Here is a 16,607-nt window from a genome sequence, read left to right as displayed (position 1 = left end):
TTATTTTCCACTTTAAGGCTCCAGGTCAACTAGATTTAGAATCTCCAAGAATTCTGCAAAATCCATCTGGGGTTTGAGTAGAGCACATAATGCCACCATTCCTGTCTCATGAGTATGTAATCGCATGAAGTCTCTACCAACATCACAAGATCACATGATTATCTGAGATCCATTTAAGGAGGAAGGACCAAAATCTTATGTTGAGCAAGGGGCCAATGGCGCCATATATATTACATAGATAGAAGGACATATCTTGAGACACACTTTTTATCACACACAGTTGCTAATTGTTGTCAGAAGAAACCAAAATTACATTCCTTGTGATTCTCAAGCCACAAAAACTCTTCTAAGCTGAGCTTTGTTTTCTGAAAAAGAATAACATCACTTATGATTAGAAATTTGAAGCTTTACCAAACGCCTTATATTAGGGGGCATTGAGATCTTTAACATTCCAAGATAGGAATTCCTCAGAGACTAAGGGGTTATTCCAACCCACCTAAAGTAGAATAAATGTCTTCAATATTTTTTTTGAATTCTTCGCCAAGGTTTTCCTATTTAGCTTTGTCCATCTCTGATATCATTTCCCTTTTGCCTTAACGCCACAATTAGGTTTAGCTTTCAGACTCTAATCTCGAGAGACAGTAAGAATTTGCTGGGGATTTCAAAAGATGTTTATCCCCCTCATTTTCTGAGATTTCCCTAATGTCACTCAAAGGAAAAACCTAATAAAAAACTGTTTCTGTGAGGTCTTCTTTGGATGCCACTTTCTTATCATCTTGTTTAGAGCCTTTCATGGCATCGATTCTTTCTGGCTTTCTCAGCGACACTTTGGAGGAACAGAATTAAAATCTGGAGCATCCGAAGAAGAATCTCTGTTTCTAATGGGGTATTGTCCCAACATTAGAGGAAACCCCCAACTGTAGAAGGTACTGTCTTCCGCCCTTGGTTAATTTTGCTTTGCAGAATTTGATATTGTGCCCTGGTTTGTGGCAGTATGAGCATTTCCGGGAGAAGCCCTCCAATTCAACTTTTTGTTTCCGAGTATCAATACCCACGGCTAGAATCCATTTAGGGAAGGGTTTAGAAGAGTATAGCTCAATGCAAACTTTGCCATAGTTTCATAAAAATCCGCGTTTCTCATCGCCATCCATTGCTACAAAATAAATCAGGCCAAACTTTAAGAGCCGAATCTGACCAAGATTGCATAGGTTTCTTTTGTTTCCCTTTTCCAAAGCAGGTAAAGCACCAGAGGACATACGGGCTGTTTAATCTGTAGGGACAACGTGCCAGGCAGCAAAACTAAAACAGTAGTATAGAAGGAAAACTGTTGAACAGAGACAGGAACAAATTGCTGGACAAAAAGTTAAAGTAGACTAAATCAATCACCAACAGCCGTCCAAGGATAACAACTATGGTAGTGAGCTGTTGTCAAAACATCGGACTACATAACATAACAACAACGATTACATCACATCAGAGCAGTAGAATAGATTCCATATAAAGGATTATAAATAAATAAATTTTTTTGGCTTAATTCTTGAAAGGAAAGCGAACGATTGAGTAATTTTGTATTTTTGTCATCCATGATTTGTGCTTTTCGAGTGGTATATTCCTGGGGTGTGTTTCTTACATAAGAGAACACCCATCGGCGTAACAAGGACACAAATAGTGGACGAAATCCTCTTCCAGGGCCATATGGAAGAAAAACAGGTTGTGGATGAGATTCCAGGAGAGCTGAAGCTGTTCAGTGACGGATCTGTGGAACGCATGCCTCAGCAGACGCCCCTCGCTCAGTCAATTCCCCCTTCCAATCACAACTTTGTTGATGGAGTGGCCACAAGGGATGTGGTTCTAGACGAGGCGACCGGGCTGTGGGCTCGCATATACATGCCCGAGAAGGGCAAAAACGAGACCGAACAGAAGCTTCCGCTGGTGATCCATTTTCATGGCGGAGGGTTCTGCGTTGGCCATGTGGACTGGCGCACATTTTATTAGTTTTACTCGCGCCTTGCCAGAACATCACAGGTGGTGGTGGTGTCGGTGGACTACAGGTTGGCTCCAGAGAACCGGCTTCCCGCAGCCTGCTACGACTGCCTTGCGACGATGGAGTGGATTCGAACCCTCGCCCACCTGAATCGAATCAAAGATCAAGCAATTACAGAATGTGAATTAACAAAATTCTGGGTCAGCGATAGCGTTGATTTCCGGCGCTGTTTTCTCATGGGAGAGAGCGCGGGGGGCAATTTAGTGCACCAGATTGCCCTCGCTTGCACCGCCGCCGCCGAAAGTTAAAAGGCTTCGCTTTGGTCTCATGGTGTGTAATCAAATTCACTGATAAGTGATTCAAAATTCTGCCTGCGCGGTTGTGTACTAATCCTCCCAGGGTTTGTGAGAAACGAGCGGAGCGGGTCGGAGATGGAAACCGTTCCCAAATCTCCGTCCTTCACTGTCGTAAAGATCGATGGCTTCTTAAAGTTGGCTTTGCCGGAGGGGAGTAATAAGGATCACCCAATTACTAATCCAATGGGTCCTCACGCTCCGCCTCTCCATGGATTAAAGCTTACCAAAATGTTGGTTGCCATTGCGGATGGAGATTTGATGCGGGACACACAGATGGAATTCTGCCAGGCTATGAAAAATGCAGGGCAGACTGTGGAGATGATTGTTTCGGAAGATGTGGAGCATTGTTTTCACACCAATGAGTTTGCTATCGAGGAAGACGAGCACACTGCTGTGCAGGCTTCCAATCTTGTTGATGTCATCGATCGTTTCATTAAGGATTGTTAGAAAACTGTTTGGCACCCTCTTTTGGGTATCATGGTCCTTGCGAATTTCAGATGTCATAACTTCGAATCTAATAAATCCTCACTGTAAATTAATCTTTTTGTTGAATTGCCATTTTTTTTTGTCGATAGGGGAGAACAATTAGAACATGCTTTGATTTGTGACGTGATAAATGTTTGTACAGGGAGAACAATTAGAACATGCTTTGATTTGTGAAGGGATAAATGTTTGGATACGGGAGAACAATTAGAATAGATGTAATGGTATGACTAGCATGTTGTGTTATATTGAATGTTTACCATTCCATCACAATCATAAGTTAAGAAATATGAATTGTTAAGAAAAGAGGAAATTAGTGTTATATTTATTGAATGTGTGTTTACATCTAATATAAAGAAATTAAAAAAAAAAATGTGATTGAAAATTTAATCATTGAAGAAAAATAACAAAAGAATGGTTCATAAGACACAATACTTGCTAAGGGTTTTGCAAATGAGGTAGCAAGCAAAGTGTCCTTAACCTTGGGGGAAGCTACATGGTTAAGCGCACTTGAATTGGAGTAGTATTGGGATGGATGACCTCTCTAAAAGGTTTGATGCTTCACCTTTGTGACTATCACCTAGATGCAATGAGTGCTAAGTGTGCCATTCATTCTCATGAGAGATGGGTTCTTGTGAACCACTACTCATGAAACATGAATTAATGGGTTTGACTTAAAAACTACATAATTGAATCTTGGTAGCAATATCATAACAAACTATATATGATAAATTGGATAACTTATTCATAGGAAGATGAAGACGATCTCTTAATTAAGCTAAAACTTATGGTTCAAAAAGTGGCACCTAAAAAAATTATGCAATGGTTAATGAGCATCACTATAATATATATCGATATATATGTATATCTTGGATTTCACCTTTACCTCTTTAAAAAGATGCATTTTCTACTTTTATCCCTTGTTTTTTATTATGTCTTATTTTTCATGTTTTTTCACATTTTTATAACCTCTTATACTTGGTTTACACTTGATATCCACCACTTAAGGGGCATTTTTGGTTTTCAATTCATTTTACTACTATTTATAGCTCTTTTATGTCTATACCTTATTTTTAATATTTAATCTTTTACTCCACTTGGGCGAAGGCATTTTGGTTTTCATCTTCTTTTACTTTGACATATTTTCTAATATGGTTGTTTGCATCTTTCACTATGCTCATGATTTATAGCCTTTACTTTCCCACTTGGCTTTTCAAATTCTTCTTTTCACTTTGCTTTTTTTTCCTTATTAACTCATGCTTTTATGCCCTCTCCCATTTATCATGATTTCTCATTTTAATTTTTTGCCTAATCTAATGTTTATCATACCTTTCCTATGTTTGTTCACATCTATGACACAAACTCTAGTCTTTGACCATTGTTTACATCTTATTAGTCTCGTATTGTTATATTTTTTCTCACATTGTTACGTCACATTTCTATGGTTTTCTATTGAGGATACATTGTGATATCACACTCTTACACTTACATATTGAGCATAACGTTGGAAAATTAAGAACTTAATTCTATAAGAAGAATGTTACAAGTTTTTAGATCTGATATAATTGTGGAAGCACAAAGGCTTGTAAAACCCACTTTTAAAAGAAGAAGAATGAAGAAAGGAAATGATAAAAGAAATAGAAGCAATATTCATACATATAGCACCATATGCAATTTGGAGAAAAAAATTGATAAAAAATATAGTGTTTAAAACATCACTCATCACATTAACATAATACATATTTATAATGTAATAAGAAACTAATTTGTGATTTATCAAGGAAACATTGTCATTTCCAAGACAGTCTTCAAACTATGAATAATCTGGCAATATCTCTTGGCCTTTGAAACCTATGATAAACACATGTAGATATATCAACATATTATAATGTAGCAACCAAGAGAAACAAGTGATCCACACTTGAACCATGGAGGAAAATTGGTAGCATAACTATGCATCCAACTACTACATTAATACCACTAACCATGTGCTTGCTTATATAGATAAAGTAAGCCACACAACCACCAAGTGGTATTACAAAACCATGAACTTAATACCATGAGCCAAGTAGCAAACATGTTAAGGGACTTCATTAATCATGTACGCGAATTACAAAGAAGTTGTTGTCAAGTCAAATGACTTTTCCCTCCAAAAGTGACCTCATTTTATAGATAGGATAAAATAACACCATAAAAGACAAAATAAGGTCACCCACATACCAAACATGAAAAATGAAACATGCAACCTCCATAATCTATGACTAACATGTAACTTCCCATTGTGTAATCATCTTACACCATATTATGCCTCTTACAACAAATATTTCCAAATGTTTTAAAGAGTTTTATATTCCACATGTACCTCCAACTATCATATAGGCACCCCATTCCATGATCTTTGGAGATTACCCACAATATATATTCACAACATTATATTCGTAACTTTAATTTTGATGTTGTTATATTAGTACTGACAAGGTGAATACCACACCTAGTACTTACATTATCCCACTTAATATTTGCATCACAAAGGAATAAAGCATGATAGATTAAAATCAAGATTACCAAACAAACTTTCTCATCTTGCTGCACATGAAGATCCATCTTTAGCAAACCTAAAGATTAATCTATCTAAAACCAATAGATTTCCATGTAATCATCTCATGCCAAAACGACTCTAATTGTAAAATTGTAAGTTTTAGGATCTCTCCAAGGGAAAAAAATAGTATCTCACCTCCAACAAACCATGAACTAAGTTTGATAGATCACAATTAAGATCTCAATTACACCAAGATATAAAAAATATGTTTGTCCTGAAAACCATCAATAGTATTGTAGTGTTGTAAATTGTACACCTTTAATTAAGGTGTCCAATTTCACACTCTCTTAGCACTCATTTTAGTATTTCCCATTCCTCTATGCATCATAAGACCTTTATTGATTTAAATTATTATTTAATTCAATATTACGAGTCTTATTCCACTTTAATACATCAACACTTTATTATTTGGGTCTTAATTCTAGGTGTGCCCTTTATCTTTTATTATCCCAATTTATTATAAATTTTGCCCCATTTCAAATCTCGAGACACAATTCCCCATCCAAACATTATTTATTTTCATACAAAGCTACTTTGGGCATTAGGATCCTATCATATCATATCCTTGAAAATTTGAGCCTATTTTGTTGGGATGATGTGCAGACTGTAGGACCATGTGCAAAACTCGCACACGATCCCACACTTTTTCCCATAAATTTTGGGAGGATAACAAGGTGGTCCTATCCTATTCAAATCTAGTTCTGTGTGAAAATATAGTGATTTTAAGTCAGCCTAAAGTTGATTTTATTATGAAATCCCTATATAAGGCATCCCTCTCAATTCATTTCAGAAATCCATGATTATCCCATTATTGCATCTCATCATTATGCTATAATTCCACTTCAAGAGTAAATCTGGTTCAAGGAGCAAAAAACTACAACAAGGTATCTTCATTTATGTCTCAACTATGACTTTATGATGGATTTTATGTGATTTATCATGTTATTGCATCAACATATGAAAGACTTATCCTAAGGACACTGCTTCATCAATTGAAGGTATAATCAATTGAGTCAATCATTTCAATTCAAACATTTTCAATTCAATTTAAATTTAATTCAAAGGTTAATTCCAAACTCGGGGTTTGACCTAGGCAAACCCCTATCAACAACATCATTTCCCTTCTTTTTGTGTGTTGGTGACAGATTCAAGAGCCATAGATGAAGATTTAGGCAAAGAATTTGACGATGATCAGATTTGACTTTTATAGGAGGGAAAAATAGATGATTGGGTCGATAATCACCTCCTAGTCTCACAAATTTATAACGAGCTTCTAGAAATAGATTATGGATGTCATTTTGACTCCAAAAGTTTCTTATTTTCTCGCATCTAATAGTTGGAGGACCAAGTCAATAATTACCCCCTAGTCTTACACTTTCAAGCCGAATTTTCTATCACTTGTGCCTCATACTTAGCTTTGTGTCTGCATATTGTACCTATAGCTTGTTGTTTATTTATTTTATGTCAAGTTTTCATCATTTACCCTAGATCTAGCCTTTAAATTATATCATTTCAATTGCATCCTCATCTCAATAAAAAGGGAACAAAATCCAATTAGTATTTAACAGTTCTTAATAGAATTACGGTTGGATCTATTGGGTTCACTTTTCCCTTTAATGTTTTGTATGGAAATAAGTGAATTCATACCTTAATTTGTCAATCCCTATTTCCACACCTTACATTTTGGTGAACCCAACTCTTCTTACACTTACTTATTTCTAATTTTTAGTTTTAGATCTTTATTTTGCTTGTAATTATCAAATTTAGATGCATTCATTCATGAAAAAATATCATAAAAATTGCATATTGTTATCTCTTTTATCATGTATTTTTCACATGTTTTCATTTGAAAAAGAAAATTGTTTTCATTGTATGTTCATTTAGTTAGTTACATGATGCATATATTTCATAGATGTGATAGTGGATTATCCTCCTTTGTGTCACTCTATCCCTCTCCCAATGATCCTCCTACCTATGAGGACAATTTGGTGTAAGAAGAGACTATTAACACTTCTTTCAAAATGCTCCCTTCTAAGGATGAAGTTTCAATGAATGATGTTGATCTTTCCCCTAAAATGTTCCTCTCCCATGAGAATGTCTTAGAGCAAGAGGATGATATCATAAACACCTTTCTTAATGTCACTTTGCCTTTCAAACATGGTACCTCTCTTAGAGATGAAGTGTTGATGGATATTTCTAATCCTTTTCCCAAAGTTTGTCCCACCCATAAAGATACCTTGGAGAAAGAGGATGATATCATTAGGAACTTTCCTTAAGACTCTCCCTTCTAAATATGAATCCTTGGAGAATAAAGAGATTAATGTAATGTCCCCTACTAAGTTTAGGCCTGTTTTAACCATAATTCATCTATTTCTATACATTTTGACTTAAAAACTAACTTGAGTAGGAGACAAATCTATTTTAACATAAATCAAGTAAGTGATAACATAATCTTTTCTATTATTTGTTTGATCAACCCTTGTTTGTATATATATATATATATATATATATATATATATATATATATATATATATATATATATATGTATATATATATATATATATATATGTATATATATATATATATATATGTATATATATATATATATATATATATGTATATATATATATATATGTATATATATATGTATGTATATATATATATATATGTATATGTATATATATGTATATGTATATATATGTATATATATATATATATGTATATGTATATATATATATATGTATACATATATAGATATATATATATATATACATATATATATATATACATATACATATATATATATACATATACATATATATATATATATATATTGCCTATAATATAAATTACTAGCACTGTCATTTACCAAAATACTGATCATTATTCTACCTAATGGTTGTGATGGTAGACAAATCTGACATGTGTCAGATCTGGTCTACCACATTATGTGAAATTAAGTAGGAATGCCTTTATATTAGTATTGCTATTATACATATTGTTGTAGTCTATGTTAATAATATTATTATTAAATTGTGCATACAAACATTATCGGGCTACATATATTAAGCAATCTTTATTAAGACACATCCCCTATGCATACCACCCAAAACATGGATGTTACTGCTTGTTACTTAATAACAGTTCTGATCTGCTTTGATCGGTGTTGCAGATAATATACATTTCTCCTTCTTTATTTCCACCATACCTCTTATGCCCCCCCTTGAAGGTATTTGATTCTTCATTTATTCGTCATCTCTTAAGGGTCACACCTCTTTGATAAGTCACATCTTCCTCATTTGCATCAGTTTATTTTACCAATAACACTCTTAGTGATGGCCGACAATTTGGTTGATAATCAATCTTCTTTAAAGGTGGCTTCTCTTAGTAATTCTATTTGAAAGCTTGATCGTTGTCCAATTAACTCTTAATGTCAATTGTATTTGTGTAGTTAATCTAATCTATATTTTTGTTTATTGTGTACAATATAGTTGAGAGATGTCTATTATAAATGATTTCATTATTCTGTTATGATCGGTGAACATGACTAATCAATCCATGAACATATAGTTTGTAATCATCATTGCTTATTCATCCATCGATTCCTGTTTACAACCACTCCATATTGTTCCTATTTCTCCAGTGATTAATATTCTTCTAATTTGTTTGGATATTCTTTTATGTAGACAGTGACAGCCTTGGTTTAAATTAAGTCTTTCCCACGACTAATCCATAGTAATAAGCAGTTAACGAAGGGTTGGTAGCTCCATAGCTATGATATGTACTATTATCCACGGTAATCCTGAATGATCTCTTCGTGCTATATCATCAGTTGTTACGTATGTGATTCTTATAAAGGATTGATCTGGTGGGTTGGCTAGTTGTGTGTCTACATCCATGATTTTTATAGAATAAGTAATGTTCATAATAATATTGATTTGCTCTTATTTGAATATTTTCAAAATATACTATTAATGAATATTAATTAAATAATAATATTTAAATAATAATTTCAATTAATCTTTCATTAATAAATATTAATTAATATTAATAATTTCATTTAGGTTTTATATATATAATGTTTAGGGAGGGTTCATGACAATTAATCAAGTCATTACTATTCATGTTTCTAGTTGTGAGAAGCCTAGATTTGTTCAACATGCCACTCAACCTCAAAACCAGCCTACGATCAATGCTAACAAACCAAAGAGACCTCCTAGCTATTTCTTAAGAGTGACAAAATATATGTGAAACAAGTGATATGAAAAGGCAACTAGCACAAAAATATGGTCTTGAAGTGCCTCACACATATAATGCTAGAATCAACAAGCAGGATCCCAATGTTCTTCTCACTTCCCTTCCTTCCCCCCCTCATCTTAAGTAAAGTGTTGATAGGGAACCTAATCTTGTTAAGAAACTCCATGATATCTTAGACGAGATTTCCTTTTGGGGCTTGATTCAAACTTCACCTTCATTCCATAAGATGATCTAAGAATCCCTACAAAAGGTAGTTCCTCATCCTTCTTCTAAACTAAATGATATTGCATTCTCACATGATGAATTTCCTTCTATAAAGGTTGAAAATAGAGATGATCCCCTTATGACCACTCCTTGCATTTATGAGAAAATAATAAGAGGCACCTTAATTGATTTAATGGGTCAACACGTAACATTTGTCATGTTGACTTATTGGATAAGATAAATTGGGATTATTCTTCTATTCAACCTGATCCTCTTTATGTTTGTGGCTTTGATATAGTCATATTACATATCAAAGTTGGACCTATGACTTTACCCACACCTATTCATGTCATGTCCAATGATATCAGTTATAACCTACTTCTAGGTAGAGCATGGATTCATGTTATGAAAGAAATCCCTTCTATTCTTCATCGCACAATCAAATTCATACATAATAATGAACTCCACATAATCAAGGTTGATCCTAATCCAAGTTATAATGTTGTTCATGATGAAGTAGCATGCATATCTCCCTTTCACACCATGATTCCTTCTACAACATAGTCTCCTATCACCAATGCTTTAAAAATGATTTGGGGTTCATTAGACTTTACACCTTTCTTTAGTGGATATAAGATCCTTCAATCTAAGTATGAAGACTTGAAGGAGCCTTGTGTGTCATTTATCCAAGCTTCTTCTATTCCAACCTCTTCTTCCAACACATGTATTGATAGTGGTGGGGGATCTTTATGTTGAATATCTGGAATACCGAGAGGGGAGGGGTGAATCATTATTCCCTTGAACTTATTAAAACTTCTAGCTAACCAATCACATAACATAGTTTAAATGCAGTAAAGGGAATTAACACAAAACACATAACACCGGATTTGCATGTGGAAAACCAAATATGGGAAAAACCATGGAGAGAGTGTTCTCTCAGGTATAATGCAATATGTAACTGGTTACATAGTACAAGGGGTTGGCTCACTACCCAGAGGGCTCATTGTCCAAATACAAAAAGGCTCACTATCAGATAATAGAGTATAAAATTGAACTGTTAGAGTTGCATCTGACATATGCATGAATCCCAGTTTTGTTGAAGTGCACAAATTATTTTATACATCCACTGTACATATACCACATAACAATATTCACATTCATAGATATTTCACATATACATAATGTACACAAATAGTAGTTTTTCAACAACCATGCCTCTAATTTTTAAAACTAATGGCTATATATATCCGCACCAAATATTCTAGTCAATCAGCTCAACTAGAAAGGGGTGAGACCAAAATATCCACACGCAACAACAAACAAATATCTTCAATGTCGATTTCCAAATTGATCAAAAAGTGCTTTGTAAAACATGTCTCCAATATGTCCTGATAGGATCAGATCCAAAAATACCTTGAGGATTATGCCTTCATCACATCTGGATCAGACTGGACCCAAAACGCCTTCCAGTAAGGTAGATACCGAACCTCAAAGCTGCATGAAGTAAATATACATACACTACATAATAAATGAATAACATATATTGTAAGAAGACTGTCGGATCATATAAAAAACATACATGCCAGACCAAATCACATCAATGACACCAATGACAACAGGCCAATAATCTCCCCCTTTGTAATTGATGGCAACATAAAGTAATATAGTATAAGCTTGCTTTTAGAAAAATAGCTGAAACAACTAACTAACTTTGTTTGAAAGTTTTCATAATAAAACATAATAAACATGACATAGCACTACTCCCCCTTTGACAACAATGACAAAGGGCCAAAAGAACTAGAAACTGTGCATAAACATAACAACTTCTGTCAACTGGAGAACTATTTGAGATTTTGAAGATGTGCAGTCCAGGAGTCCTTGTATTTATCCCAATGTGAGATAGCTTCTGATAGGAACTCGATGTGTACCTGCATGGATGTGTTCATTAGCTTTGCCTTTTGAATGGAACTAGGTGCAGGATACGTGAACTGCATGGCTCTAGAACGTGCTTAGTTCATGATAGATATGCTTTCACTGCTCAAATCTCACAATTTACCTAAGGGAATAATGATATCATCCCTTTGCTATTGTAACTCATAATATTTCTTATGAAGCTCTTTGATTGTTGATCTTCTGGAAATAGATAAGTCTTTGGATAACCTATAATTTGCATAGGCCTATTAGATTTTTTGAACCTCAATGATATTCATTTCATCCTTAATACTCTTTGTGGCATCTGGCCACTGAAGGCTATATGAGAAAAGTATATCATCATTTTCCAAGTATGACTGATCTTGAGGGATAAGGTGTGTGAGCTGATGATGTGTAGTCTCATACTTGCCCTTGATTTCTCACAATAACTTCTCTCAATCATGTGCTTTGTCTTTCTCATATTTCTTCTTTAGTTTCTCAGCATGATTATTCAATTAATTGATTAACATTTTGCATTTGTCTGTGTTGGGGTGTCCAGATCTAATTGATATTCAGGCATCACAATATGGAGTGTGCCAACAAATCCTCAATAATTTTATCCTTTTGAAAATCTTGTCTAGCAAATGATAAAAAGGCTTCTCCAATTTGGAGTTTTTGAACTAGATCAACATTCTAAAAATCAACTAACTGCATAGATGAAGTGATAGGTTGAATGATTAATGGCGCAGTAAACAATTTCTTCCATGAATCATCAACAGTACCAGAGCTAGTACCGATCATTGTCATTGTCCCATATATATTCGCATTTGATTCCTTCACCAGATTATCTATCTTTTCTTCTTAAAGAGCCTTGGGCTCAGGTTCATTCCTTTCAACTATCACTTGTTCATCTTAACCTTTATCATTAGAACCTTCAATATTCTTACCTTTTCCAGATTCAGGATTTACTAGAGGAATGTCAGAAGTTCTGGGGGCATCCATCACATTATCCATAATAGATATATCATTAACATGATTATCATCTAGATTATTAACAGGGTTGTTATCCACATTCTTAGATTCACTAGTAAGAGTACTACCAGAGTTAACAGAGGTTAACATACCTAGATTTTTTGCAATAAATATTACTTTTTTTTTGTGATTTCATTATGAAGATCTTCCTTGGCATTAGTCTCTCCTGACATGAGATTGCCTAGACTTCTCTTTTTTCTTAGTTCATTTTTGCAGGCTTCTATGGGACTAGCCTTATCTTCTTTTGAGAGAGCGGAACCAATGAACTCAAAAACTTGATTTTTAATAGTTTTTTCTTCTTCTCTAACAACTTCCCTAATCCTGATCGATTCCTCATATAATTCATTCAAAATATCACCTCTGAACTATTTTGCAACACCTTCTAATTTGACACAATATAATAGAAAATCTCTAACTATACAACTTCTATCTTTATCATTGGCTTCAACATAAAGTTTTCCTACCTCCTTTGAATCTTCACCTTGAGAAAGTGATTCAAACAAGCTTTCCACAATAAGTGGTTTCTTGAATTTCTTTGCCTTAGGCTTCCGGACATCTATCTGGTATTGCTATGTTTCTTCTTCCTCTTCGGACTCAAGAATTATTGTCTTTCTCTTTGCTTCTACTAGATTCTTCGGGGAACCAAATGAGGGAAGCTCCTTCAGAGTGGATTTAGATGCTTCAAATGAGTCGGCTAGCTTTTTGGAATGCCTGAACTCAGCAACCTCTTCCTTAGTAAGATTTCCCTTAGCCAAATATTCCTGAACAACTTTCTTAACATTCTCATCTCGAATTTTCTTCGAGTGTTCCATATGATCCTTCAGATATTTCTCATCTGCAATACAAAATCGTTCTTGTGTTTCATCTATCAGACTCTATAACAAAACTTGAGCTACACCTTCAATCATCTCCATGGTGACTTCGTATCCAAACAATGGGATCCAAAATTCCTTGGCACAACTACTTCCATGTAGCACTTGTAAGTTGTAAGCACAAAAGTGATGTCATTTTTGTACTTAACAACTATTTCCTTCAATATCCTTTGCCTTCTCTGTATATTCAATTGAAAAACTAAGAAGTAAGCTACAAATGCATCTTCTCTTTTCATGTTGATGAATTTGTTCAGTCTTTCTACAATTTGATGAGCTATTGGTCTTGTTAGAGACCAAAGAACCTTTCCTTGACTAGGAATCTCTTGTAAAAAGTAAAACAAAATGCATAGGGCTAGGGTTCCGAACTTGAAAGGGTTCTTTTTCTTCCTGCACTATGCAAGATTCTCCAAGAACTATTGTCACAAGATCTCACAGAGATCATTTCATAAGCCATATTCATTGTCGTGGCCGAAATGGAGATATCCCTATTGGTGAAGTAAATTTTGTTTCCAACCATCATTGATAAATACTTTAATGCCAGATTCCTAATGGTGGTAATAACCAGAGAATGCTTGTCAAAGGTTGCACCTGTTAAATCCATAACATCTTTGTTCTTTGTTGACTTCAGAGCGAGGATTTCTTTGGAATCACTCAAACTGATAATTGCTTTCATTACATCTTTAGTAATAAGATGAGTTTAATCAAACCACATAAATTCATCATGAAATATGATTATAGCTATCCTAACCCACTTTTCATCATAACAAAAGTCAAGACAATCATTCCATGTATTTAGTCTCTTCTCAGCTAGGGTTGCAAACTCAGGTCTTACCTAACCGTGTTCATTTATCATTTTGTTTGTCCATAGCTCCAACATTTTCCCATGATGACTAAATTCCTCAAGCTTGACATGAATGAAGGACAGGATATCTTCAACTAGAATGACCCCAATGGGTGTGTTAAAAATTGCTCCAGCTGGATCAACTTCCATTGCTTTATATGGAGTCTTCTCGAATACTGGACGAGGCTCAATTGCAACATCAACAATGACAAGGGTAGCCATGATCGCCAATCCAACAGATTATCAACTCTGATCAATTCACTAGAGAAACCCTAGATACTTTAATCACCTCAATTGCCTTCAATACTCTCAATGCTTCTTCAATTTGTAGTGAAATGAAATTTGTCAAAGAGTTGTCCTTATATTCCTTCATCTATTGCTTCGCATTAAATGCATGTGAGTTGTCATCCACTTCCTCGAGTTTCGCAATAACCTGTTGGACTTTGTGACGAATTATGACTTTAATATGATTTAGCCAAACCTCCACACACTCTGTTATGTTGGTTCTACGACCTCTTTTTGGTAGGGGACAAGGATATTTCTTCGATTAGTCCCCCTATGCCAAAGCCACTAACTCTTTAATTTCCAAATGAAGTGCCTACACCAGAGCTAGGTGTTGATGCATCTATAGTCTCTTTCTTCTTCCAGATCTTCTTCATATCATCTCTCACATTCTCTACATTGATCTTCTTTGTCAGTTTGATTGGATTTTGAACCTCCTTTCTTCTACATTGCTTTGTCATGTGTCTAGATTTGTTGCAGTTATAACACCTGATATTCACCGAATTTTGTCTTAACATATACTGGTTAGCTTTATGTCCAAAAATATTGCATGTATAACATCTTCCTTTAAAGTGATTATATTTATTTTTATTTATAACTGGATTTCTATATTGATTAGATTTATGAGCATACTTATTGCATGCATAGCATCTACTAGAGAATAGTTTAGAATTTTGATTCAAGCTACTTCTACATTATATTGCCTTATGACCTACTTTATTGCATTTATAACAAGAACCATTAAAGAAGGTGTTATTTTTACTTACCTGCTACTTGATCGGTGAGTTACATTTATCTTCTTGGGTGGTCTTATTGGAATCAATTACTTTCATTGGAGGTGAACCTTCTTTGTGATTTGTGTTGGATTGCGAACATTCACTAGATTCATTTTTTGCATCCTTTTTGGATTCCAAGATTTTCTTTGCATCTGTCACCTGGTCAAACTTACTGGATTCGGGTTTACTTTCTTGCTTCTTTGCTTTCTCTAGATCTGTCTTGAGAGATGTTACTTCTTGCTTTAGCTTCTCACACTCTTATGATTTGCATTTCATCATTTTGTTCAAATACTCGTTGGTCTTCTCATTGTCTTCATTTTTTACTTTCAGATTTGCAATAGTGCTATTTACTTGCTTAAGCTCTTCACTGACTTCTTTATGCCTTATTTTAAACTTCCAGATCTGATCTCTTAGCTTCTCGATGAATTCATTTTCTAGCTGGATATTTTCTTTCAGGTCTTTATTTTCATTTTCTACAACTTCAAGATCCTCAAAAGCATTTCTAAGATCTTCACTTAAACCCATAAGTTCAACTTTTTGAATCTCCTTTGAGTGATTACACTCTTTCAGGACTTGGCTTTGATACCAATTGTTGAATATTCAGAATACTCAGAGGGGAGGGATGAATCAGTATTCCCTTAAACTTATTAAAACTTCTAGCTAACCAATCACATAACATAGTTTAAATGTAGTAAAGGGAATTAACACAAAACACATACACCAGATTTTTACGTGGAAAACCCAATATGGGAAAAACCACAAAGAGAGTGTTCTCTTAGGTATAATGCAATATGTAACCGATTACACAGTACAAGGGGTTGGCTCACTGTCAGTGAGGGTTCATTGCCCAGATGCGAAAAGGCTTACTGTTAGATAATAGAGTACAAAATTGAATTGTTAGAGTTGCATCTCACATATGCAAAAATCACAGTTTTGTTGAGTGCACAAACTATTTTATACATCCACTATACATATACCACATAACAATATTCACATTCATAGATCTTTT

General features: G+C 34.4%; 2 protein-coding genes across 2 annotated transcripts; both read left to right on the top strand.

Annotated features, from left to right (window-relative positions):
* The first annotated feature begins 1,695 nt into the window (after positions 1-1,695).
* On the top strand, positions 1,696-2,292 carry LOC131026794 (probable carboxylesterase 6). The gene is made up of 2 exons (XM_057956772.1): positions 1,696-1,932; positions 2,026-2,292. The coding sequence occupies exons 1-2, from the start codon at positions 1,696-1,698 to the stop codon at positions 2,290-2,292; spliced, it is 504 nt and encodes a 167-aa protein (XP_057812755.1).
* Positions 2,293-2,415: 123 nt separating this feature from the next.
* On the top strand, positions 2,416-2,787 carry LOC131026795 (probable carboxylesterase 15). The gene has a single exon (XM_057956774.1). It carries the CDS (start codon positions 2,416-2,418, stop codon positions 2,785-2,787), a length of 372 nt encoding a protein of 123 aa, XP_057812757.1.
* Positions 2,788-16,607: the final 13,820 nt, after the last annotated feature.

This window comes from Cryptomeria japonica, chromosome 1 (assembly GCF_030272615.1).
Source record: "Cryptomeria japonica chromosome 1, Sugi_1.0, whole genome shotgun sequence".
In the NCBI taxonomy this organism is placed as follows: Eukaryota; Viridiplantae; Streptophyta; class Pinopsida; order Cupressales; family Cupressaceae; genus Cryptomeria; species Cryptomeria japonica.
Note: the sequence above shows the minus strand (reverse complement) of the source record. Positions and strands in the feature narration are given on the sequence as shown.

Bases quoted from the DNA above. Each gene is read 5' to 3' on its own strand.
- LOC131026794 (XM_057956772.1), top strand. From the start codon at position 1,696: ATGGAAGAAAAACAGGTTGTGGATGAGATTCCAGGAGAGCTGAAGCTG. The intron at 1,933-2,025 runs GTGATCCATTTT...AGAACATCACAG, and splicing joins CCGAACAGAAGCTTCCGCTG to GTGGTGGTGGTGTCGGTGGA.
- LOC131026795 (XM_057956774.1), top strand. From the start codon at position 2,416: ATGGAAACCGTTCCCAAATCTCCGTCCTTCACTGTCGTAAAGATCGAT.